The sequence below is a fragment of the Choloepus didactylus genome, chromosome 2, assembly GCF_015220235.1.
Source record: "Choloepus didactylus isolate mChoDid1 chromosome 2, mChoDid1.pri, whole genome shotgun sequence".
NCBI lineage: Eukaryota > Metazoa > Chordata > Mammalia > Pilosa > Megalonychidae > Choloepus > Choloepus didactylus.
The window spans coordinates 205,263,489-205,289,634 of record NC_051308.1 but is presented as its reverse complement, the minus strand read 5'-3'; the positions used below and the strand labels follow the sequence as shown (position 1 = coordinate 205,289,634).

The window sequence follows — 26,146 nt, the reverse complement described above, 5'->3', positions numbered from 1 at the left end:
AGTTTCCCAGGCATCATAGCCAGGGCTCCCCCAGGAGAGAGGATGAGAGATAGGTGAGCTGGAGAGGTGACAACTGTGATTCCTTCCCCACAGGTGATGGTGACCCTTCCCTGGACCGTGAGAGGAATAGGACTCTGGGCCTCTAGCTGCCAAGCAGGTGGGGACCCCAGGCCACGAGCCACAGCCTCTAATCCCTGACGCTGACCTTCTGCCCTGACTCCTACCAGACCAAGCCATGACTGAACGAGAGGCTCAAGCTCCAGTGGGCCGGGTGCTGCCCCCAGATGTGCTGGCAGAGCAGGTGGAGCTGTGGTGGTCCCAGCAGCCACGGCGCTCAGCACTCTGCTTTGCCGTGGCTGTGGGCCTCGTGGCAGGCTGCGGGGCAGCTGGCGTGGCACTGCTCTCCACCACCAACAGCCGCTCGGGTGAGTGGCGGCTAGCCGTGGGCACCGTGCTCTGTCTCCTGGCCCTGCTGGTCCTGGTGAAGCAGCTCATGAGCTCAGCCGTGCAGGACATGAACTGTGTGCGCCAGCCCCACCACGTGGCCCTGCTGCGCAGTGGTGGAGGTGCTGACGCCCTCGTGGTGCTGCTCAGTGGCCTCGTGCTGCTGGTCACTGGCCTGACGCTGGCTGGGCTGGCTGCCGCCCCCGCCCCAGCTCGGCCCCTGGCCACCATGCTGTCTGTGGGCATTGCCCTGGCTGCCTCAGGCTCACTCCTGCTGCTGGGCTTGCTGCTATATCAGGTGGGCGTGAGTGGGTACTGCCCCCCCATCAGTGCGGGCACCCGCCCCAACCACAGTGGCCACAGGAGCAGTGGTGGCGTCTTCAGCATCTCAGGACAGCTCTCAGCTGGCCAGCGTCACGAGACCACATCAAGCATCGCCAGCCTCATCTGACAGAGCCGGAGCCCCTTTCCAAGTGACCTGGCTCAGCATTCAGAGAACTGCGTTGGGGCGTGAGTGTGTGCATGTCCCTGGGACTGTCAGGCCTTTCTGTGGGATTGTGTGGGATTAAGGGTCCATGTGTATCCACACCATGGGAACGGGTGTGTGTGTCTCCGTGGAACTCAGTGTCGGTGTTTGTGGAACTGTCAGAGTCTGGGGCCTCCAGGCAGGGAAGTATCTGGGCTTCCTGAAGATTCTTGACCAACACCCCTCAAATCCAACCCTGCCCATGTAATATGCCCATCAGGGATTTCCAAAGGAGTGACTGCTGCCCCACGTAGTGACTGCCCAGTGACCCTTCAATGAGGAGAGTAGCTGGTGGCAAAACAGAAAGAACAGGGGCTCCAGGCCTGGGTGGGACTCCCCCTCTACCACTTACCACCTGGGGGATTTGGGGCAAGCAACAACCTCTCTGAGCCGCAGCTTCTTCAGGGTCATGGATTTGGTCAATTGTAAGGATTTAAATGAGATCATGTGTTCAAGATGTGGGCATGTGGCAGAGGCACAATAAAAATGGCGGCTGTTATTGTCATTGCCACTAACTCACCACAGAAAACTTCCCTTCTGCTTTACCCCACCTCCACCCCTTCCAAAGTCAGCTCTTTGTTCCTATCTCAGGCTTATAAAAGGTGCCTTGAAGATCTCCTCAGTCAGACTTGAGGCCTCTTCTCTCAGTTAACAAGGAGCTGGAGGGGAGAGAGGAATTAGGGTGAGGGAAGGTGGCGGGTTTCAGTCTCCAGGGAGAGGAGCACGCAGGGTGAGGGACCTGAGTCCTTCCCACTGGTTGACGCACGAGCCCAAGAGGAGGCCATAAATATTGGGGGCTTATCAGCTGGCTTCTCTGGAAGCCAGATTGTGTTCCCTTTAGCTGATTCCCCGGATGGTGGCCTCGGGCTGCGGTGCCCTCCTCCACTCTGAAACCAGAATATCCTGGGTCTGTGTGGTCGCTGCGCCAGTTGGCCAGCTTCTGGGCTCCAGTGCATGGGAGGGGTGTTTGATTTCCCCTTCCAGGAGGCAGCAACACTCCCTGGGTGGCAACGCCAAAGTTCCCCTGGAAGCAGCACTCCAGAGCCTTAGTTATGGTTTCATCACTTCTGCCTCACAAGTGCAGATTATGTGAAGCTCCATGGGGAATGCCAAGAGAAGCAGCAAAATGAGATGTATCTCCTCAGAGAGACTAAACATAGAGCTACTGAGGCTTTGAGAAGAGAAAACAGCTTTCAGCTGGCAAGAAAGCAAGGAATTGCTGGGTTAATGGATGAGGGTTAAGGCATGCAAACTGAGGGACTAGCAAGAATCGACACAAAGGAAAGAAAGAAGAGAGCATGTCCAAGAACAGTGAGTACAATAAAAACCTCCTGGGGGGTCCATGGGCACCTCTGACACAACATACTCAGTCAAATCCCTCTCCCTCCAGCATGAAACTAGCTTCTCCTCATCTAGGGACACCATCATTCACACAGGCTAGAAACCTTGGGGTGATGGTGATCCTGGACTGTACCTTCTCATCTCCTCACCTTGTGTCCAATAAATAAATCACCCACTCCTGCTGATTCCCCTCAAAGTATGTGCTGAATCCATCCCTTCATACCCAGTACCAGGCAGGACTCTTCATCATTGCCCGGATTGTACAGGGGCATCCTCACTATACTCCCCACCTTTGTTCTTGTCTTCTCTTAAATCCACCTCCCCATCCCCCATCCCCACACACATACACACTTCAGCCAACGTGACTGTCCCACAGTGCAAATCTACCTTCGAACTCTTCCCTGACTCCCCACCTTTTACAGGTTAAAGTCCAGTCTCCCTGCCATTATTTGGTCTCTCTCTTCCCCGAGAGCACTCCGGAAGCCAGCCACACTGAACTATTTCTAGGAACTCACCATGTTCTCTCATTTCTCCCAGCCTTGATATGTTCAGTTCTCTTTGCCTTTTTGTCCTCCAGGAAAGACCAAGTTCAGGAGCCACATTCTCTGGGGAGTCTTTCCTGATCCTCCTTCTCTAAACTAGTAGGTTGCCCCTTCTCTGTGCCCCTAGAATGCTCAATTTTAGACACCAGTCTGAAATTGTTAATGTGTCTGTCTCCTTAGCCAGGTAGTGAGTTCCTCCCAGCAAGGCTTGGGTCTTGCTCATCTGTGTATCCCTAGTTCCCAACACAGACCTGAAACATGATGGGTGCTTTGTTGCTTAATTAATGGATGGACTCTGGCTCGATCAGATGGCAATGTGTGTGCAGAGAGCAGGGAGTGACCCACCTACAGTCGGGAAGGGTGGGGCAATTAGGCCACCGCCCACCTCAGGCCATAAAACTTTCCCTCCTAAGGCCCCATGTTCTCTGCCCCGGAAATTCTGGCTCTTCCTGGGTTCCCAAGAGAGATCTATCATCATCACTAACTCTTGGGCCTTTAGAGGATAGAGGGATAAACCCTTTTTCCTTTCAGCTAAGACAAGGTTAGAATTGTTCACAATGTTTCTTTTAAGAAGAGGCCTAGGAAATGGGAAGGAGGAGGGGTCACATAGCTCAAGTCCCTGGTGGAGCAGCCACTGTGGACTAGGCCAGCATCAGGCTTTCCTGGAAGGATGCAAGATGAGGAGGACCATGGCACCTGCCTCCAGAGGGCTTATTCCATGGGGAAGCAGAAGTTGACACCTGTACCCAGCTGGAACCCAAGGCAGGTGGTGGTAAGAGCTGGGTCGAGGCACAGGCAGAAGCACTTCTGCTCTGCCTTCACTCATGAACTTCCCACAACCTCCTGCCTTCAGCTTGCTTGCCCAGGTCATCTCACTAAACCCCGGCTTGGCCAACGTCACAACCACCAGTCCACTGGCCTCTCTGCCATCTCTCTCTAAAGCCTCCCCCTCCTGTCTTCACCTCCCTTCCTATGTGGCTAGATTCTGTGATCCATCACATCACTGACTCCATGACAGTCCTCAACCCCTACCCCATGCCCTTTGGTCCACCCTCCCTGCAGAATCCCCTCCATGGATAAATCCACCCATCTGCCTTCACAGAGCCAGGCAGCCTGGGGTCACCATGAGGTCCTCATCACCCGTGTCAACCAGGTCCACAGTGCTGCTCACAGTTATACCATGTCCCTGTAGGCGCGCCCTCCCACTCCCACGGTGACCCCCAAGTTCCCTCTTGACACCACTGGCATCACCTCCCACCACACTTGCCCTCCCCGCCACTCTCTGCACGTGCCTTAGCCTCCTACTTCAACAAGAAATTAAGAGCTATGTGACAGGAACTCTTTCCCTTGCTCCCACTAAATCTCTCCTCCTTTACTCTTGTTGGTGGAATGGCCTTGTCAGGCCAGCCTAGGAATTTGGTGTGTCCTGAGGACACAGGGAAACATGGAAAGATTTTTAATTAGGAGAGTACTGTAGTCAGAATAGGATCTGGGATGCACAGGCCACAGATTGGCTTTAGGAGAAAAAGAATAAGGAGAAATGGTCCAACAGCCCCCAAAGAAGGGCCACCTCAGCTGGCCCCTGAGGAATATGAAGCAGCTGGCCCAGCTAGAGAGGCCAGGAAGAGTATCCCAGATAGAAGGAATAGCGTGAAGAAGGGCCCAGCGACAAGAGGAACTTAGCTCCTTCAAGGAACCACAAAGGGTTTGTGTGGCTGGAGCATGGAAGATTCGCTGGCGAGAGGCAAGCAGGGAGGCTGGAGGTGCTGGAGCAGTGCCAGACAGAGGCTTCAATGCTCCCTAATTGGGGGATTATTTTGTTAAGGCTGGGGAGAAGCTCGTGAAGGAATTTAGCAGAGGAATGGTCTGGTCAGAATTGTGTTTTAGGATGAGCCCTCTTCCTGCAGCATAGAGAATTAATTGAAAGGGGGAGAAACAGGGACAGGAAAATCAGTTGGTAAATTCATGCCACAGTCATGTGTGACGTGATGGGGGCTTAGACGAGGGGCTGGCTGTTGGCATAAAGTGATGGAGCACAGACTCAATGGACATTTAGAAATGGGACTGAAAGGTCTTTGTGACTATTGGAGACGTTTTTAAGATGAGAGAGATGTGATTGGTTAAATGATGATATAAAGAAAAGGTGAAGATCCAAGAGAGAGAAGAGGCTGTGCTTATAGCAAAGTCCCTGAGCAGGGAGAGGCAGGGGGATCCAGGGCACGGGATGGAGGGATTGGTCTTATTACAACTCCATTTTGATAGAAGGAGCAATGTGGATGCAGGTAAGTTTGTCGGGTTTGTGGCAGGAAATTGAGGGATGCCCTGGCTGGCACTTATTCTCTCTGGGAAGTAGAGATGGTTTTAAAGAGCTGCTATTGGCAGGTGAACTCACTGCCCTCCCCTCTACGTGGGATCTGACACCCAGGGGAGTGACTCTCTCTGGCAACATGGAATATGACTCTCAGGGAGGAATGTAGAATGAGATGGAGAACAACTTCTTAACCAAAAGGGGGATGTGAAATGAAATGAAATAAGTTTCAGTGACAGAGAGATTCCAAAAGGAGCCAAGAGGTCACTCTGGTGGGCACTCTTACGCACAATATAGACAACCCTTTTTAGGTTCTAATGAATTGGAATAGCTAGCAGTAAATACCTGAAACTATCAAACTACAACCCAGAACCCATGAATCTCAAAGACGATTGTATAAAAATGTAGCTTATGAGGGGTGACAGTGGGATTGGGAAAGCCATGTGGATCACACTCCTCTTTGTCCAGTGTATGGATGGATGAGTAGAAAAATAGGGGCAAAAAAAAAAAAGGCACTCAATGTTTTTACTTTAATTGTTCTTTTCCACTTTAATTTTTATTCTTATTATTTTTATGTGTGGTAATGAAAATGTTCAAAAATTAATTTTAGTGATGAATGCATAACTATATAATGGTATTGTGAACAATGGAATGTACACTTTGTATGACTGCATGGTATGTGAATATATCTAAACAAAATTGAATTGAAAAAAAAAAGAGCTGCTACAGAGAATGGGAAAGGGATCTGACCAAGAAAACAGCAAGATTACCAGAAACTTGGAGAGCCTGCCTGAGGCTGGAGACCAGGCATTACCAGAGGCACCAGGCTGGAAGATGGTGTGATTTCCTCCACAGTACAAGGAGGCCAGGTTGCAGGTACAGGGAGGGATGGTCTCAGGTTGGCGTTTCACCAGGAGGGTGGGCCAACGGGATATCAAGGATATGGGATGTCGAAGACATTGGCAAGAGAATGGCTGACATAATGAACCCCCAAATCTAAATGCACTGGGTGGAGAGAAAAGACAAGAGTGGGCTGATGGAGGGACAGGGTAGAGTGGTTTGGGCCTAGGAGCTCCCAGGGAGTAGAAGGTCAGCTGTGGAGAGAAACTTGCCACCTGTGCTACCAGGGCTTAACAGTCAATCTCTAAGTTCTCAGCCATGTTACCTGGCTACTCGGGAAGAATATGTTCCCTAGAAACTGCCAAATCTAGTCCAGTCCAGGAACATCCCACATGACCTTATGTCTTCTGGGGACATTCGGATCTTACTAGAGGAGCTTCCTCCAGGCCTCCACGGGACCTGCACTTGCCCCCTCATGCTCAGCTTCCTGCACAAGGACAGGTGCTGCCTTCTTGACTCTTCTCCAGGGCTTGTGAGACCTCCTCTCGGCATGGCCTTGGAAGTCAAGCCCTAGGACCTGGAGGGCCCCAGATGCCAAGGGCCAGGCCTGGCTAGGGTTGGGACAGACCCATTCTGTCCTCACAGCCTGTTCTCCCAAACTTGGAGGTTGAACCCTGAAACTTCTCAGCCCTGATTCACTCCCACATGTGGGGTGGTAGTGGAGATGCCAGCCCAGGCAGGGTAGAGCGAGTTCAGCAATCATGAAGTTCTCTCTTTGAGTATTATTATTATTTGGGGGAGCAGGGGGTGAGATAGCAGTACTACTGGGTGAAGCAAGTTTCACTTAACTTGTTTGAGTCTCAACTTCTCAGTCTGGACAAAACGGGGGTGCTTGTCCAGCAAGACTGTTGTAAGGAAGTGCTAGAATATCAGGGCTATTGTTATCGGATTTTGTTGTTGTTGTTCTTGTGTTATATTCCACAGCATCAGAGATTCTAATTCAAGACATTTGCTATCCTGACCAGATCTTCTTACCTGGTTCTAGGAAAGAAAGAGGTTCAAATTCCCAGCAGGGAAGTGAATGAGAGAGGAGATTTGGCAAGCTCCTCCCCCAGGTTTAAGAGTAGCTACATGTTTGGGGGGCAGGGTGCAGGGGGGTTACTTATAGGGTTATAGCTGACACGTACAGAGCACCGCCATGTGCCAGACAATGTTCTACTTTGTACATTTAACTCATTTAATAAAAGTGTAAGTGTTTCCTAGCTGCTAAAACAAATACCAAACAATGGATTGGTTTAAACAATAGGAATTTATTGACTTACAGGTTTAAGGCTAGGAGGCATCCAAAATCGAGGTGTCATCAAGGTCATGTTTTCTCCCAGAGGACCGTGGCATTCTGGGGCTGGCTGCCAGCGATCCTTGGTCCTTGGCTTTTCCGTCACATGGCAATACACATGATGATGTCTTCTCCTTTCTTCTTCAGGTTCCGTTGACTTCCTGCTTCTGGTTGCTCCCTGTGGCTTCTGTCTAACTTTCACTCTGCCTATAAAGGACTCCAGTAATCCAGATTAAAGCCCAAACTGATTCAGTGGGGCCATGACTTAAATGAAGTAACATCTTAAGAGATTTATTTACAATGGGTCCCACCAGAATGCAGACCAAAACCAAGAACATGCCCAAACTGGGGTACACAGATCAATCCACATCATCATCCAACAAGTAAATACTATTATTATCCCCATTTGTCTGAGAAGTTGAGCACTGAGGGGTTAAATATATTACCCCTCACACACAGCACATAAGTGGTTGAGCTGATTTGAATCCAGGCAACCTGGATCCACAGTTTGTGCTCTCTACTCACTTAGCTACTCTACCAGGATGCTGGGGATCCTTCAACTTCGTGTCTCTGGTTTGTGCGCAACCCTGTCTTTGGCCTTCACACAAAGACAAGGGGTGTGACAAGGCAGCCAGGAAGCTGGGTTGTCCTCCACAGTCAGGTCTGGGTTGGGGTTCCAGGGGAAAGTGAAAGGTGGCAGCTGCTGAGGAGGGGAGGACTGGGTGCAGGAATGGGGCCCAGACCTGAAGCCAGTAGATAGCAAACAGAGAAGGTCCAGGTGAGCCCCAGGCCACCAAGCAGTTCTGGCATCCCTGGTCGTTTGAGCTGTGGACTTGGTTATGCTCCCTTCTTGGGCCTGCAGCCAAGCAAGCTGGGCACAGTAGGAACAGATTCCTCTGAAGACTTGAATAGTGAATCCTCTGAGGACAGGGTCCAAGGTTCTCATGGCTCCAGAGCCCTGCTCAGCCAGGCTTGACACCCCACCTTGCAGACCTTTGTGATGCTAGGCTCAGAGAAAGCGGCTGCTAGTCTGGGTTCGGGCCCTTACCTTCTCCTGGATCCCTTAGAGGTTCTGGCTCAGTTCCCAAAGAATATGTGAAAACAGGGATACTCTCCAGCACAGAACCAAAGGCAGGCAGGCCCCTCCATAGTAGGAACTGGGGGACCATGAGGGGAGGAGACAGGCCCAACTGCATTCACAGCAGCTCTTCCCTCAGAGGCCAGAATGTGCCCCCAGCCCCACAGGGGCTGCTTGGGTTCCTACTCCAGGGTCTCAGCCAGAGCTGCCAGGACCACAGGGATCCCTGGACTCAGGGGACTTTGCTAGGGGTGGGGCTGCATGAGCTGAGCTTCCCTCCTCTCTGGTTGGTTCTCCCTCATCTCCTCTAGCAGATCCTTCTCTGCTGACAATCCCTTAGATGCCAGTGTGTCCCTACAATCAATACAGCTGTGCATCCTCTCTCTGTCTCTCCCCAGTGATCATACCCTCCCCCAGGGTCTCAGTAACCCTATTGCTGCCCATTCCCAAACCCACATCTGCAAGCCAGACTTCTTCCCTGTAAGTCCACCTGTCTCTGGGCATCTCCCCCTGGAAGTCCCACATCCAACATTGAATCCTCATTCTCCTGAAACCTGCTCAGCCTCAATTCACCCTGCCATTCAAGCCAGAAACCAGGGGGCTTCATTGACTCCTTTCTACTCCCCCATATCTAAGCAGTCAACAAGGCCTATTGACTCTGCCTGGAATTTCTCTGTTTCTTCCGCCACACCTTAGTCAGGTCTTATCAACGCTTTCCTGGACTCTGCACCCTCATCCTCATTGGACACTGGACTCCCAGCCTTCAGTCTTTTCCCTTCTAATCCATCTCTGCACAGCAGCCAGAATGATTTTTCTATCATGAACACATCACCTCAATCCTTCCCAAGAAATCCCCACGTGACCCTCAATTGCTCTCAGGATGAAATGCATCCAAGGCCCTAACTAATCTGGCCCATTCTTCAGCCTCAGCACTTGTCATAGCCATGCCTCACACCCTACGCTCCAGCTCTCCTTAACCTACCACCTTTTTCTCAGGGACCTTATGCCACTTATCCCCTCACTTTCCTTCCCTGCTGGCTGTTTGCCACAAGGCTAGCACTATATCTGGATGGACACGTGTGAGGGTGGCCGCCTGACTCACATGGTCTTCCCCTTCTCTGGGAATGACTTGAAACTAATAGGTGGGTTCCGCAAATCCATGTCTGTGCTACAGGACCCTGCCCCCACTTATAATTGTTTGGACCCAGACTAGGCCAATCTGATTCTCTCACATGAGTACTTGGAACTTAGAACACAGAGTTTGAGAGACCTAGGAATGGAGGGTCTCATTCATGCACATAAATGACAGAGCACTAGAAGGACCATGCTTGACCTCTAGAACAACTGCTTCCTGCCTCCCAAATCAGCTCTTCCTTTGATTCCCCACAACAGCTAGGATTCTTCCCCCAAAACTCCTGTCTATTGCCTCCCTTTCCCCAGTCTCCCCACTAGCAACTATTGCTCTATCCTTCTCTTCTTCTTCATGAAGATTGTTGATAAAGTCTTCCACATTGGACACCTGTGCTGGTTTGAAGCTGTTATATACCCCAGAAAATGCCATGTTCTTTTAATCAATCCCTGTGGGTGCACACCTATTGTGGGTGGGACCTCTTGATTAGGTTGTTTCAATTGAGATGTGACCCAGCCCATTCAAGGTGGGTCTTATCCTTTACTGGAGTCCTTTATGAGAGGATAAAAGGCAGAGACATTTGGAGAGAGTTCAAAGAGAAATGTCCCAGAGATGCTAAGAGAGAACCCAGGGATGCTAAGAGAGAAAGCCACTGGAATCAGAAGCTGAAAGCAATGAAACCCAGAAAGGAAGGACCAGCAGATGCTGGCCATGTGCCTTGCTATGACAGAGGAACCCTGGATGCCAGCAGCCTTTCTTCAGAGAAGGTATCCTCTTGTTGATGCTTTAATTTGGACATTTTCACAGCCTTAGAATTGTAACTTGTAACTCAATAAATCCCCATTGTTAAAAGCCAACCTATTTCTGGTATATTGCAGTCCAGCAGCTTTAGCAAACCAAAACAACACCCCTTCCTTGTCTTTCATTCACTCACTCCTCAACCCATAGTATGCCGACATATTCAACAAATATTTATTTAGCATCCATCTCATGTGAGAATCTGAAGATACAGAATAAGATATACCCCATGGCCTCAGAGAGCTCACAGTCCAGTGGTGGGGACAGGCATAGTAAGTATAATAAAAATTAAAATAAAACTTGGTGAGGGCAACGATAGAGAAATTCACAGGGGTCATTAAAGGGAGGGGCTTGCAAAAGGCATACCGGGGGAAGGGATGTCTGAGAGGTGTCTTCCAGTTCTGAGTGATAAGGAACATTTTTATGCACAAGTTCTAGTTCAGGAAAAATTAAAATGAGTGACTTTTAAAAATTTTTAGTCAAAAGGAAAATAGATTTATAAATTCCTGTGAAAAATATAATATATCATAACAATTTGGACAGCCCAAATTTATTGGATTGGAAAAAAAATTTTCAGTAGGAAACTTGGCACTGGTTTTTAACTGCTAAAATGTTACCATCCGGGCACATATGAAATGCTGAGAGGTAAGCAGGCCACCTGGGTCTGTTGGCCAGGGTTTTTCATCACTGTCATAGAGTATTTGTCGGGTGAAAAAGGGAAGGGCAATCTAAACAGGGGAACAGCATGAACAAAGTTGCATGAAAAAATAGATGGGTGGCAGAATAACAAAACATTCAGTTAAATAGGTGGTAAAGTAGGCAAAGGAAAGAAAGACAACCAAGGGGCCAACAGAGGCCTGAGTATCTAAGACCTCATTTTCATACTCAGGCCCTTGTTGGGCTTTATCCTGAGAACAGCAGGGAGCCATTGAGGGTTATTGAGCAAAAGAAGGTCACTGTCACTTTGATGGCCAGTGTGGAGGATGGGTTGGGCGAGAAAGAGTGTCCTTCCCTGCTCCACCCTTAAGCCCAGCCACCTCTGTCCTTGAGGCTCATGGCTCCCATGTAGTCCCCACTCCCCTTGAGCTGTCAGGCATGGAGTAGGAGTCCAAAGGTCAGCACTCAGAGGGAGAAGGTGTCCCTGCTACCCCCCGTCCCCATCCCCCCAGCCCCAGGCTGAATGTAATTGTCCTCAATGAAGCCATCATCATCCTCATCTTCACCCACCTCGGGGTGGTCCCTCTTCCCAGCCCCAGGCAGCGGGCGATGCTGGTAGCTGGTGTGGTACTGACGGCAGAGGTGGCATTTGGCAGCAAGCGCGATGAGGAGAGAGAGGACCACAGCCCCCAGTACAACCCCTACCAGCACAGGCCACGCCCGGGCCCCAGTGCCCAGTTCAGGAGACATGGTGGATGCTGCAGGGAGCTCCGAGGGCCCCGCGGTGGCTGCAGAGAAAGGGACAGTATTATGGATGGGGTCCCAGATGGGGCTCCCTGGGGAAACCGAGAGTGGGGTCAGGGTCTTTCCCTCAACCCTAGAATCTATGGGGAGCCCACCCCCCTCCTCAACAACCTCCCACTGTCACTCACTTTGGTTTGCCTCACTCATGGAGGGGGCTGAAGACACAGGTGAGCCTTGGCTTCTGCCAGAAAGAGCCCCAGTTCCAAGGAGAACCCCAATGCCAGGCAGCCCCAGGGCAGAGTCCTGGAAAATACACATATGTGTGGATGTCAGGATGGCTGCAGGGCACACACACCAGGTCACGGTCACAGACACATTAGGGCCCTGTTCAGACTGGGGCATAACCAGGTCTCCACAGAAGAGGAACATGCCAAGCACACAGAAATGGGTTCTTTGTAAGGGAACAGTACAGGGTCTTGCTCTGGGAGTTGCTAAAAAAAATAAAGGCTGGAACTTACTGATCACTAATTATGATTCAGGCACCAAGAAAAATGCCCATAAAACCCTGTGATGTGGGCATAAACATTAGCCCCATTTTATAGATGAGGCTCAGAGAGGTGAAAACAACCAAAGTCACAGGATTTGAACACAGCTCTCTGGTGCCAGAGCCCAGATCCTAGTCTGCTCCACTGCTTGGTAGGCCAAGGATGGATGATGGGGGTAGAGGCAGGTCCTGGCTCCCAGAAGCTGGGCAAACCAGTTGCTTGGACTAACCAGCCAGAGTGGAAACCACTGCTGGAGGAGGATGCAAGTCCCCACCCAGGGCAGGGCCCCAGACCCAGCCAGGATGGCCCCGTTCCCTCTGCTCCAGAGTCAGGAGCCTCTGCTACCCCATCTCTATCCTCAGCCCTTCAATCAAATCCCTTGTCCATTCACCTCTGCCCCAGGGGTCCCTCTGCCCCCAGAGGGAGGCTGTAGCCAGGAAGTGTCCAGATGAGGACCACCTTAATCTGGGTAAGAGTCACCTAGGGTTGGAGAACACCAAGAGGAAGAACACCTGAATTAAAAGAGTATCTGGAGGAGCACATACGTAAAGAAGTACCTGGATCAGGTGAGTATCTAGAAGAAGAGGACCTAGGTTAGGAAGTACCTGGAGGAGGAACAGCTAGGGCTGAGGAATATCTGCAGGAGGAGCACCTGAATCCGAGGAGTACCTGGAGGAGGAGTATCTAGGCTAGGGGAGTCTCTAGGAGAGAAACATCTAGATTAGGGAAGTACTCTGCCGTATTCTTTAATACCCTAATGGCTCCTCACTTCTCACCTCCAACCTACCATCAAGCCCCATCAGTTCTTCTTCTAAATATCACTGGAATGAATGCCCCACTCTCCACCCCACTGCCACTGCCCTAGTACAAGCCACCATCATCTTTTACCTTGACTCTTGAAATAATCTCCTAACTGGTCTCTCTCCACCTCTTGTCATCTTCCCAGAGTGATGGGCCTAAAGCCCAAATCTGACCCTACCACTCTTAAAGATCCTTTAAAAGCTCCCTTGCCCTTCAGGACTTGGCAGGGATTCTGCAGCACAATCCAGCATGTGGCCCTCAGGCCAAAATTCTTTTTCTCCCCTTCCTTCCCCCATGCTCCACACATACACGCACACACCCCTCCCCTCCAGAACCACCCACCCTCTCGCATTCCCTCCATTCCCTCCTCAGTTTTTTGAGTCCCGCTCCCTTGGGGCAAAGCAAACCACACCTGCCCGTGAGGTCCAACCGGATCCCCAGGTGACCCCTTCACTGCCCTGCCCAGTCAGCTACTGTCAGAATTGGCCATTGACTGGATGGGCAGCTCCCTGAGGCCAAGGACTGAGCTGGTTACTCTGGGCCCCGGCCTGGCAGAGGGCTTGGCACTCGGCCGCTCGTGTGTTTGTGAGATGAGCAAGGGGGCAAGCGAGTGAGTGAGTGAATATATTGGGGGGAGGGGGCGAAGGGAAGGAGAATGCGTTAGAAAGGAAAGCTAAATCATTCACTTATTCATTCATTTACTGAGTGCTTCCCATAAGCTGTGCCCTAGGTACTGGGGTCCTTAAAAAATAAGAATTTGTTTCACGGAAATGAATTGAATTAAATTTGATGTCTATGATTTTATCTCCATCTCTTTCCTCCCTTCTCAGTTCCTGTGAATTCTTCCCAGGGACTCACACACACTCGCTAACCCTCCAAGGGCACAACTACACCCCGCAAAAGGCCTCTGAATTCACAGCACACACTGACCTGCCCACCCCCACCCCCCACACACAGTCTGTCACCCCACCCCCTCCAGTCACCCTCTCCTCCACAAACACACACACCCTCTGATCTCAGATATACACACCCCACCCCGATTTTAACTTATTTCCCGTTCCCAGGAGGCCCCCCCTGGGATCTGTGTAGAGCCTGTGTGCCCCCTCCCCAGCCCCCCAACTTTCCCCCCTCTGCTCCCCACCTGCAGACACTGCACGGCCCGTGGAAGAAGCTTCCGGCTGGGGCGGGCAGAACCTAGACAGGTGGGCGGGCCGAAGCTGCCGCTTGACTCACCTGGGGTGGCAGCAGGCGGGACGGAAGCTGCAGGTGAGGGCGGAGGGCAGCGCCTCCAACCGGGCGGATCCAATTCCACATCTTCCCAAGCTACTGTGAGAACCTTATGGATGGTGGCCCCCTCCCCCCGTGCTGGATGTGTTGCTGCAACTGGGATTCAGAGAGAAGTCCAGCCGAGCCCTGGAAGGGACAGCCCCCACAACGGGCAGCTGCTCAGGCTGGCGGCCCAGATAAGAAAGTGAATTTCCAGTGATGGGTACAAAGTCGAGTTGAAGAGGATTTTTGCAGGCCTGTGAGGGCCGGAACCGGAGGGGGATGGGGAGGGCATTCTTGCACACCGCCCCGCCCCCCGCCCCAGGCAAGGCCAAAGGGACCAAGGACACTCCAAAACTGCCTGCAAAAAGATGCGTAAGTCTGAGTGTGCGTATTTACCTAGATAGGGGGTTCAAGCCTTCATCAGGCTCTCAAAGATCCTGGGTCGCTCTCAAAGTCAGGTTCTGAACCTCTCCCCAGGTGCTCTCTGATTTCTTCTTGCCTTAACCTCGGTCCTAGGGCCTCCTCGCGCTTCAATCCGGACTTCAGGAGTCACCTTCCCGGCGCCCTCCCCCTCCCCCGGCAAGCCCCGCCTTCTCCGTGCGCAGAGCCCCTTCCCTGGCAGCCTTTCTCTCGTTGTATTGTAAATTATTTCTTCTGGTTCTCCCTTCCGCTTTAGCCCGGGAGCTCTTCCAGGGTGGGGACAGGTTTTAACAATCCCCGGTGTCCCAGCATAGTGCCTGACACTGGGCAGGCTCCCAATAAATACTCAAGGAAAGAAGGATGGCCCGAGCTAAGGCCTGCAGGCACAAGGAAGTCACTGGGACTGAGTCGGAGCCGCTGGATTAAGGGCTGCGGGAGGGACCGCAAGGCGAGCATGGGAAACATGCGGCTGCAAAAAGGGAAGGGCGGTTCATACAGGTCCTTGAATGTCCGCTGGAGTCTGAACTCCTGCCACGATGGTTCCTCCCCACCGTCCCACCCCATCTGGCGCCTCCATGCCCTCACGCTCAGAACGCGTCAGCTACTCCACGCGGAACCCACTGTGTTCTCTCTCATCTCCAAGTCTCTGCATGTGCAGTTGCCCATTTCCTGAGACCTGCTCTTGCACTCCCTCTCCCTCTGGACTCCCCAGCCTCCCCTCCACCTTCCACCTTCCACCTGGATAATTACTCTTTCTAGGCTTACTGGTCACTCAGGTCCCAGCTTCAGTGCCTCTTTTTCTAGACCATCTCCCCTGATGCTCACTGGTCTGGGTAAAGTATCCCTCTCCCCCACCACCCATCCTCTGTGCCCTGTACCCCCACAGACCACAACTCTTCTCCCCCATGGCCTTGACCGCACAGTTGTGATTTTCTCTTGATTTGGCAGGATCTCCTATGTACGGTAAACTCCGAGGGCATGTCTGTGCCTGACTTGTTCCCCATCATATCCCCAATATCTAAAATAGCAACAATGAATACTTCTGAAGGGCCACCAAACACCCAAGGAAGGTTTGGGGATTTTGCTTTATTTTTGAAATGAGGAAATCCTAGGACTCAACAGATACTGTACAGATACCATATCCCAGGCATTCTGCCAGTTTTGTTTCATTTTTTTCTAAATTGAGATAAAATCCAAAAAACATAAAATTCACCACTTTAACCATTTTTAAATGTACAATTCAGTGGCATTTAGCACATTCACAATATTCATTGTGCAACCATCCCCTCTACCTAGTTCCAAAACATTTTCATCTTCCCAGAAGGATGCCCCATACCCATTAAGCAGTCCCTCCCTATTTCCTCCTCCCCCCACCAACCCTCAGTCCCTAGCAACCACTAATCTGCTTTCTGTCTCTATGGATTTGCTATTCTGGATATTTCATATAAGTGGAATCATATTAGCACTGATTTTTAATGAACTATTTCATTTAAACCTCATAACCATACTCTGAGATAGAAGTTAATTATCCTCTTAACAGATGAAAATGAGGCTGTGAGAAGGTAATTTGCATGAAGTCCCCCAGGAGAAAACAAGCAAAGGGTCTGCACATCCGTCAGACAGTCACTGATGTGATGACTATGTATTGAATGGCCACTGGGGGGCCTCCTTCTGCCCTTCTGGCATGCATTGCAAATTAGCAGAAGGAAACCTGCTGGATGCCCCCATGGCTTGGCTTGGCAAGCAGAGGGTAGGCTGGATACCAGCTCCCAACTGCCCCCTCAGCCAGGCTCTGGTGCAGTGGACAATCTTTCCAACCTTCCATGGCAGCTCTGGCCACCATGTGGTAGGCTCTGTGCTAGCTGCTAGAGACACACACCATAAAGCTTTTTTTCTGGTGGGGAAGACAGAAGATACCAAGTAAAGAAATGAGATTATTTCAAATAATGGTGAGTGTTATTGTAGAAATCAAAATAGCTTCATGAGATATGGAGTGTGTGTGTGGGGACGGTGCTACTCTAGTTTAGATAGTTAGAAATGGCCCCACAGAAGAGCTCTGAGCTGAGATCTGAATAAAAGTGAATTGGCATTAAGTCACTATCTGGGAGAAGAGTGTTCCAGAAAGAAGGAGCAGGAAGGACAATGAAACGACCGTGAGGCAGGAGCATGGCTGGCTTATTCAAGCAAGAGCAGGGAGGTCGGCTGACTGGAGTACAGTAGGTGGGGGGAGGTCATAGGAGCTGAATCAGAGGGGCAGCTCCTGTAGGGCCTCCCAGGGTTTTCCCTTTGCAAATGGGAAGCTACTGATGGTTGGAGCAGAAGATTGATCTTCTTTGCATTTTCAAGGGCTTCTGGCTTCTGTGTGAAGAATGGACTAAAGGAGGGAGGGTAGCAGCAGGGAGGCAAGTAAGAAGGCTGTTGCAATCATCAGGGGAGAGGGATGAGGTATCAGGATGTTAAGAGCAGAAGTAGGAAGAAATGCTCGGATTCTAGATTTGTTTTGAAGGTGAAACTGGTGGGTTTAGCTGATTGGATATGGGGTTTGAGAAAAAAGAAAGGAATCAAAGATAATGCCGTAGTTTCAGCCCAAGCAACTGGAAGGATGGATCTGTCATATACTGAAATGGGCAAGACGCTGGAGGGACAGGTTTGGGAAGGAAATTGGGCACTCAGGTGTGGACACATTAAATGTGAGCTGCTTGTGAGACATCCAAGTTGGGTACTAAATAGGCAGTAGCATAAACTAGTCAAGATGCAGCAGAGGGTGACGGCTAGAAATATAAATTTTGGAATCATCAAAATATGGACAATTTGTAAAGCCAGGCTGGGTGAGATTCCTGAGGAGGACGGTAGAGAGAGAAGGACTAGGACTGAGCGCTGGAGCATGCTGAGAGAAGAAGGCAGGGAGGGGATGAGAAGCAGGAAAGGAGGCAGCCAATGTAGCAGGAGGGAAACACATGAGAGAGGTGTCCCGGAGGTCAGAAGAAGAAAGTTTCAAGGGCAAGGGCTGGGTCAACTACGTCAGATGCTGCTAAATTGTTGACTGAGAATTGACGTTTGAAATTGGCAATCTGGAGGTCACTGATGACCTTGACAAGAGCAGGTTCCCTGGTGTGTTGGGGACAAAAGCCCAATTGGAGTGCTGCATGAAAACAGGAAGTGGAGACAGCTCCTTCAAGGAATCGTGCTATAAAAGGAACAGAGAAATGGGGTAGATGCTGGAAGGGGGGCATGGGACCAAGGGAGGATTCTTTTTTGTGTGTATTTTTTAGGATAGGAGCTATTAGACAACGTGTAAATGCTGGTCAGAATGATCCAGGAGAGAGAGGAACCCGGTGAGGCAAAAGGAAGGGAGAAGAGGCAGTGCACGCCTGCAGGCCTTGAGGAACAGAGAGGGGATGGGGTCTAGAGCACAGGTGAAGGGTTGGCCTTGGAAAGGCACGGGGAGAATCCATCTAATAACAAGAGGAAGGCAAAGTGCATGGTAAAAGGCATTTAGGACTGTGGTGGGAGCCTTACAAAGTTTACTTCCTGTTTTTCTGGAGAAACAGGAAGCAATGTCATCAGCTGAGGGTAGAGAGTGAGGAGAGGGTGTTGGTATTTGAGGAGAGGAGAGAAGGTGTGAAGTCATCATCCCAGAGCATAGGAGAGAGATTGGACCAGGACCGGGTAGCACCAAGGCCCACTTGGGGTGAGTGGGCAGGAAGTTAGTAAGGTCAGTTAACGTCGCCATATGTTTTTGTTTTCCAGCCACTGCATGTGCAGGTGGGGAAAAGATGGAGAGATGGACTTAACCAGGATTGGGGATTTGACATGCAAATATGATCAAGCAAGAAAGGGCCAAGGAGCTGAGAGCGTAAGCAAGGGGGTGATTATAATGATGGATTGTGGAGTCTGGGCTGAGTAAAGAGGGAAGTAAGCCCAGGGAGGGGTGTGGGGAACACTGAAAAGGTGGTAGGACCGATAGATTGCAGGAGCTAGTGAAGTAAAAATGATTGCTGCTGTACTAGAGAGGAAGTTGGAAAGATAGGAGGTGGTGGGCAGACGGTGGGACATTGAGATTACCCAAGGAATGCAGTTCTTGATAAAGACAAGATCTAGGATATGATCCATGGAGTGTCCTGAAGTAGGGTCTACAGACCTACAGTGACTTTATGTGATTAATTCAACGTTCTGAATCAGAGGTCTAATGATAACATTTGAAAAGCTCTATTAATAAATGGCAGAGCTAGGATTCAAATCCAGGCCTTCTGACTACAGGTCTAGCACCTTTTCAGTTATACCCAGCTACATCCCTCGGCTCCTATGAGTGAAGTTTACCATTAAGGTGTTCAGTTCCTCAATCACTTGGAGTGACAACCCTTTCAAATATGTGACTATATTTCCCAAAGGAAATTCAGGGTGCTGCTACCATCAGAATAGGGGATGGATGCTGATCAAGCAAAAGAACTAGATGCCCCAATCCTCTACCCCACACCCACTCCCTTCTCCATCTGACACGACCCCTCTCTGTGGAAGACAAGGCTTCTAACCAGGGGGTCTTAGCCTTGGCATAATTGAAGACCCCAATTGAGAAGCTGATGAGAAGAGGAAAATGGACATGCACCCCAAACACAAATAAACTCACAGGCCTGGCACATAGTAGGCACTCAATAAAAAGTTGTGGGATGAATGAATGAATTCCAAGGGGCTCACTTGCTCCCTGCAGGTTCAGAACTGATTTTAACCCTTTCCTCTGTGTGTGCAGGAACACCTGTTCTATTACAAAGAGATGTTCCCTTTAATAAATAGAGGTCATCTCCTTCTTTGAAAGCCCCTGGAGGAAAGCTGCTCATTTTTCATCCTTCTGATCACTTGCAGCCTCCCAGAGATGGAATTGGCACCTCCTTAAGACCATGCTCGCACTCTTCCTCCATTCAAACCACCCCCATTTCCACAAAGCTTGCCTTTCCCCAGCAACATTACCCTTCCCCACTCCTGGTTTGCCAATGCTGACCTCCTGGACACGCCTCAGCATTCAGAGCATCCCAGAATAGTCCCGCCAAGGACTGAGCTTAAAGCCTTCTGAAAATGAGCCCTCTGACACAATCATCCTTGAGAAGTCACAGTTCACTGAGATAGTCTTGAAGGAAATATCCTCAACAGAGCCTCCTAGGAGACCTGAGATTAGGGAAATATTTTCAAGATGGTGGCTTCTAGGGTTTCATTACCTTTTCGAGGGAGACGAACCTGTCCATGGCAATGGTATTCCAGGAAACACTGAGGAAGAATTTACCTAGCCTCTTATAACCCCAACCACACCACCCTGAAACTCCAGTATTATTACTTCATATGGTAATTACATCCAACATCCGGGCATGTGGGACAATTGCTCCCCACACCATCAGCTCCATCTTGCCACATCGGATATGTAATGATAATTAGGCATCACACAGGCATAGGGTAATGACACAACAGTCTGTGGACCTGCCATCAGTTATCTCTAGGTTACCAGGTCTAGGAGGAACAGAGCGCAGCAGACTTGGCAGGACCTACCACATCCTCTGCTGAGGCATGTCATGTCCATGCAAGTGGGTGGAGGTGGTAGACCAGTAGCACAGAGCTGCTCCGCCATGCTGCCCCTCCCCGCTCTGCCTCCCCAGGCCCCATGCAGCAGACATAGTCCTCTCTCCCATGTCCTCGCTTTCTCCCAGAAGCCTTCTTAGAAAGGGGGAAAAAGGGAAGTTGGTGCTATCTAGCCCCTAGGAGTGTTGGGGCAGCTCTTCTGGTGGCAGGCATCATTTAAGTGTGGGAGATGTCTCTACCCATAGGGACAGGAAATCCAAACCTGCATGCTGTTGCAATAGCACACACTTGCAGCCCCCCAGTGAACAGATGCCCCAGTTGAAACAAGCGTCCATTCCTTCCTCAGGGTGGGGGCAAGGATGGAGCTGGCAAAACACCAATATGCTTTCAGGGAAAAAGAGTTAAGGAAAGGATGGGAGCTGGGGCACTGCCTTCAAATGTTTCCTGATCCTCTCTGTGTCACCACAGAATGAATCATGAAAGCTAATGGACTTGTGTTGTCACTACTTTTTATCTTCAAACCAACATTAAAATTAGATTGAACAACCGGGAAGCACTCTCCATGGCTCACCCAGTGCTTTGTGGGTCCTGCAAGAACTGGGTGGCTGTGGCCTGTGGTGACAGCTTTCTCTCATGAAACATGCTTTGTGTTCTAAGTAGGCTTGCTGTGTTACGAAAGAAAGACAATGAGTCACTTGTACACTGTGCTATTGGTTCTAGGATTTCAGAGTGACCTGGGCCGAAGCAAGGATGGACTTGGTGTACCTTAAAAGGCAAGACACCCTTAAAATTCATGCCTGCCCATCCCTGGCTAGTGTGCCCTTGCTCTTTAAAGGCCTCCTCCACGTGATCGTAACAGGGCGCAGAGTTGAGCACGTTATTTTTCCAGAACGAAATGTCTAATTCTTTCTGAGTACACAAGGATTGGTTTTCTTAAATTCATTTTCAAGAATTTGGGGCATGACGCCTACAGATGGTAGCAGCCTCTCTGGATATGCTGGCAGAGGCTTGTAACCACCTTCCCATCTAGGAAGTTCAGCCTCGCAGGCCAGGAGCAGAGGTTAGCTATGGACTGAATTGTCTGGGGTCAGAGCCAAGCTCTGCCTCTTAACTAACCTTAGGAAACCTCTGGTTTTCTCATCTGTAAAATGGGGATCAGAATAAGGAAACCTGCCTCAGATGGTTTAGAGTCTGTAAGTATCGTCAGCACCTTTTCCTGGTTTGTGTTCAATAACCGTCAGCCACTGTGATTCGGGTCTGTTGGTGTTCTAGCACAAAACCTCTTGTTGCATGACTGAGTAAATTTCATCCTGAGCAAGGTCGATAAAAGACTGTTATCCTTTAGGTCAATCCTGAGCTTTGCACCCTCTGTGGGGTGTGGATTTCTGCTTCTGGCCTCACAGGGCTCCCCAGCCTTTGGCAAACAATTTGTAGAAATGCGACTCCATTAAAAGCCTTGTTGACTTCACTGGGGCTTCCTTTACATAAGGGCTTGTTTTTAGAATCTTTCTTTCTTTTTTTTTAACAAGGAAAAGAACGCAGTGGTTTCCAAATAATCAACAGTCCTCATCACAGCGTGTCACAAACACCTCGCACATCTTTTCAGACTGACTCGCTTGCTAACTTCAGGGACACGGGCTCAGCTTGATGTACCAAAAGGCTTTGCTGACAAGCTTCCTTTCACTACAGAGTTATTTCCTGGAAAAAACAGAAAAAATAGTTTTTGAATTGACAATATAGCTTTGGTTGCTGCTGAGGGTAAGTAAATGTACCATTGTTACCAACTATTAACCCAAAAAATAAAAACTTAAAAGAATTACTTTTTTTTTTCTTAACAAGAAAGCTATTTTTCCCCTTTCCTTACTGATCAAGATGAAGAATGATTTATTGATAATGTCGATTTCAGGCAAAGAGGGGACTTAGGAATCAGGTTAACATGTTGCCTATTTTAACCAAAAGAAAACTTCATAATGTTATTTGGGCAGCCCTTACTTGGTTCTTCAAAAAGCAATTCGGACAGACAGTGGGAGGAGTTAAAGTACTTGTGGAATATACAAAGACTCCCAGCATTTGGGGTTGCACATAACAAAGAAATGTCTTAAATACTTTTCAAAATATTCTAGCAGCCAAGACACAAAGGCATGCTTTTCGAGGACCTCAGAATGTAATTTGTCTCCTGGGAAGGAGTGAAGGGTGGGGGGATATCGTGCATATTTGAATTGCCCATTTCCTTTAAAATCACTGAGCAAAACAAAGCAGCATTCAACTTCATACACTGACTTGATGCAGTTTATATATAATGGCTTGACTTCAATCCAAGAAGCAAAGATAGGACTGTATTTACTTTGAGAAATATTTGCACAGACACCCAGATAATCCAGGTCTGACAGATTTTCTTGGGAGAAATCTGTTACTTAGAGGACCGATTTGACTCTTTTATTCAGGTAGCCCTAATGTCAATTTTGGGGGATCACAGAGCAACTTACGCAATTCAAAATCATACTCTTCTTCCTGATTCAGCCCCTGTTGATCCAGACCTAAATTTCTTCAGCTTTTTTTGTGTGTGCATAATTAGCATAGCAATTTTATTCAAATGGGTCTCACTTTCACCACTATTTCTGCAAGAAGACAATGGACCTTTCCTACTTGGAAAATTAAACTGAATTGATGGACGTTTTCAAAAGTCTCTCAAATGTTTCCACAAATATTTACATGTAGTCTAAACCCTAAGGGCAGTTTATGTTGCTGTCAGAGAAGCCACACTGAAGACAAAAATGAAGTAGTAGCAGGTATGTCAGTTTTGCTGTCGATGTCACCTATTCAGGAAGGCTGGTGGAACTTGGAGTATTGAGCTTTCTTGTGGCTCTTGAGGATGAGGATGACTTGGCCCATGGTGGACCCAGCCCACTGGATTGGCCACAGAAGATGGATGTTTACTTTTCTAAAATAAAAGAAAAATCCAAGAAAAGAATGCTTCAGTTGGTTTCCAGCTGAGCCCTCCCTCCATAGTGATACTTAAGACCACCATAGACATTTGTGCACCAGAGTTTTCTCATGTACAAGGGAACACTTTTTGCTTTTTTTTCAAATCAAGGAAATAAATATGAAAAGTGAATTATCTTTATTTTAAATTAATTTTATTTTATTTTTAAATAGGTAATATGGGTCAGAGGTCAGAAAAATAGAAAAAGACCTAAGTGAAAGTGCTCACTCCAGCACCCTGCTTCCATTTGCCCCATTCCTCCCACCCCAAGTTACTCCTTTTATTAGTTTCTGCTGTATCCTCCCAGAGGTTCTTCATGCAGATACAAGCAGCATGAATGTATATGCTTATTTTACCCTTTCTCAGGCGAAAGCTAGCATGCTATATATATACTGTTCTCACCTCGTTTTGTTATTTTTTCCCCACTTACTAATGCTTCTTGGAGAGCCTTTATCAGTATATAGACTTGGAGAGTTTATTCAACCATTTTCACAGCTGCATAATATTCCATTGTATAGCTATATCAAGATTTTTTTAACCAGCCCCCTGTTGATGGACACTTGGTTGTTTCCCAAGTGGGGTCCCAATAGGTTGACTGCCATTATATATAATGTTGCAATGAATAATCATGAACATTTTATACCATGCAGGTATATCTGTGGGATAAATTCCCAACAATGCAATTGTAAGTCAAAGGGTATATTTATTTGCGATTTTGACAAATATTCCCAAATTGCCCTCCATGAGAGTTATCCTAATATGTATTATATATGAGCATGCCTATTTCTCCAGTCTCATCAAGAGAGTGTGTTGTAAAACTCAAAGATTTTTGCCAAACTGATAGTTGAAAATGGCATTTTAGTAGCATTTTACTTTGAATTAATCTTATTATGAATGAGATTGAACACATTTTCATATGCTAAAGGGCCATTTGTATTTACTTTTCTATAAATGTTTCATAATGAAATCATCTATTTAACCTTTTTTCATAATCTTTGCCCATTTATCTATTGGATTGTATGTGTTTTATCGATTTCTATTATTAGGGAAATTTATTTTCTCTCTATGATATGAGTTACAAGAATTTTTGGCACTTTTATTTTTGCCTTTCAGGATTTTTTTTTTTTTAATATCTAGTAAATTTTCATCTTTTCTTTTAAGATCTGTGGATTTAGAGGCTTAGTTAGAAAGTTCTACCCAATCACAATATGAAAAGAAATTCACCCATGTTTTCTTCAACTCTTTTGTGTGTTTCATTTTTTATATTTAAATCTTTGATCCACCTGGAGTTTAGCTCTAGACATGATGTAAACTATAGGTCCAACTTTAATTTTACAAATAGTTACCAATTGTCATAACACCTTTTATTAAAAAGTCCAGAGATGAACCTAAGACGGCGACTAGGTAAGACAGAGGAAAAAACACCTCCGTGGAAAACACTAGATAAAAAACCAGAAAGGACCCAGAACACCACTTCCAAAGTAGCACCAGCTGGACAAGTTCTGCTAAAGCCACAGGGAACGTGAGTTTGGTGAAACCAGGAGTCTGCATTCTGAAACGAGTGAGTGAGTAGGCTGAATCCCTCGGCCACGCTGCGTTGGGGGGAAACAGTGGGTTGGAGTTTTTAAAAAAATAAAAGAAGCCTGGGAACAGCTGCAGATAAGATAGGAACGGTCTGGACTAATGCCTCGGTGTCTGGGGTGGAGGATACCCCTTCCCACACCCACTGCTGACTGTCTTGGGTCCAGGGAAACAAAGGGGAGACACACAACTTGCAGCAATCTCCCCAGCGGGCGGGGCTATTCCTGCCCGGGCTGAACACACAGCACAGAGCCGAGCCAAGAAACCCAGCCTCACAGCCATCACCCCAGTGGAGGCTGGCGCTCACTTGTGACGTGGCACGGCCCTCCCCCCCTCAGCAGAGGTCCTGGAAAAGCACAGCAGGGAGGGGGGAACTGCTCGGACATCCCAGGGAACCTACACCAATACCAAGGACTTTTGTGTCAGTGGCAGAGAACAGCCTTAAATCTCCAGGAACACCTGGGAGGTTTGATTGTTAAACCTGCCCTTCCTCCCTAACCACTCAGGCACATGCCCCTCATTGAGGGCAGACAGCACTGACAACACACCCAAATTAAGTGCACCAATTGGACCCCAAAAAGAATCAGATCCCCACATACCACAAAGTTGGGGAGAACTGACTTGAGGGGAGTAAATGACTCATGGACGCCATCTGCTGGTTAGTTAGAGAAAGTGTATGTCACCAAGCTGCAATTCTAACAAATTAAAGATCAAGTAAAGCAAATGCCAAGAGGCCAAAAACAACAGAAAATCTTAAAGCATATGATAAAACCTGACAACATGGAGAACCCGAACCCAAACACTCAAATCAAAAGATCTGAAGACACACAGTTCCTGGCAGAATTAATCAAAGAACTACACACAGGCAATGAGAGCATGGCACAGGATATAAAAGACTTGAAGAAGAGCATGGCAAAGAATATAAAAGACATAAAAAAGACCCTAGAAGAGCATAAAGAAGATATTGCAAGAGTAAATTAAAAAATAGAAGATCTTATGGAAATTAAAGAAACTGTAGGCCAAATTAAAAAGACTCTGGATACTCATAATACAAGATTAGAGGAAGTTGAACAACAACTCAGCCTCCTCAAGGACCACAGAACATAAAATGAAAGAACAAAAGAAAGAATGGGGAAAAAAATTGAAAAAATCGAAATGGATCTCAGAGATATGATAGATAAAATAAAACGTCCAAAGACTCATTGGTGTCCCAGAAGGGGAAGAGAAGGGTAAAGGTCT

General features: G+C 48.5%; 3 protein-coding genes across 10 annotated transcripts in view; 2 read left to right on the top strand and 1 right to left on the bottom strand.

Annotated features, from left to right (window-relative positions):
* The window catches only part of CFAP57 (cilia and flagella associated protein 57), a 142,213-nt gene extending 141,977 nt beyond the window's left edge, over nucleotides 1-236 (top strand). Inside the window, exon 25 of one of the 2 annotated variants that reach the window (XR_005215401.1) lies at nucleotides 94-236. Coding sequence is in view for 1 of the 2 variants with exons in the window: in XM_037827495.1 (XP_037683423.1) it covers nucleotides 94-146 (53 nt within the window). In the remaining variant the exon portion in view is untranslated. The remainder of the gene's footprint in view (nucleotides 1-93) is intronic. The other variant, XM_037827495.1, reaches the window with a different exon arrangement.
* On the top strand, nucleotides 201-24,852 carry TMEM125 (transmembrane protein 125). Of its 4 annotated transcripts, none has more exons than XR_005215403.1 (4): nucleotides 14,328-14,730; nucleotides 18,529-18,634; nucleotides 21,873-22,101; nucleotides 24,702-24,852. XR_005215403.1 is itself a non-coding variant. In XM_037827499.1 (2 exons), exon 1 carries the CDS (start codon nucleotides 236-238, stop codon nucleotides 893-895), a length of 660 nt encoding a protein of 219 aa, XP_037683427.1. In that variant the 5' UTR covers nucleotides 201-235; the 3' UTR covers nucleotides 896-2,281; nucleotides 21,873-22,159. The 4 variants fall into 4 exon arrangements, 1 of the variants encoding a protein (XP_037683427.1); XR_005215402.1 differs by lacking the exon at nucleotides 14,328-14,730 and adding an exon at nucleotides 16,534-16,727; XR_005215404.1 differs by lacking the exon at nucleotides 18,529-18,634.
* On the bottom strand, nucleotides 10,503-14,911 carry C2H1orf210 (chromosome 2 C1orf210 homolog). Of its 4 annotated transcripts, none has more exons than XM_037827500.1 (4): nucleotides 14,755-14,911; nucleotides 14,323-14,540; nucleotides 11,932-12,046; nucleotides 10,503-11,787 (listed from the first exon to the last, which is right to left on the bottom strand). In XM_037827500.1, exons 2-4 carry the CDS (start codon nucleotides 14,401-14,403, stop codon nucleotides 11,465-11,467), a joined length of 519 nt encoding a protein of 172 aa, XP_037683428.1. In that variant the 5' UTR covers nucleotides 14,404-14,540; nucleotides 14,755-14,911; the 3' UTR covers nucleotides 10,503-11,464. The 4 variants fall into 4 exon arrangements, with proteins under 4 accessions (XP_037683428.1, XP_037683431.1, XP_037683429.1 ...); XM_037827503.1 differs by lacking the exon at nucleotides 14,755-14,911 and adding an exon at nucleotides 12,894-12,989 and having other exon boundaries at nucleotides 14,323-14,413; XM_037827501.1 differs by lacking the exon at nucleotides 14,323-14,540.
* Nucleotides 24,853-26,146: the final 1,294 nt, after the last annotated feature.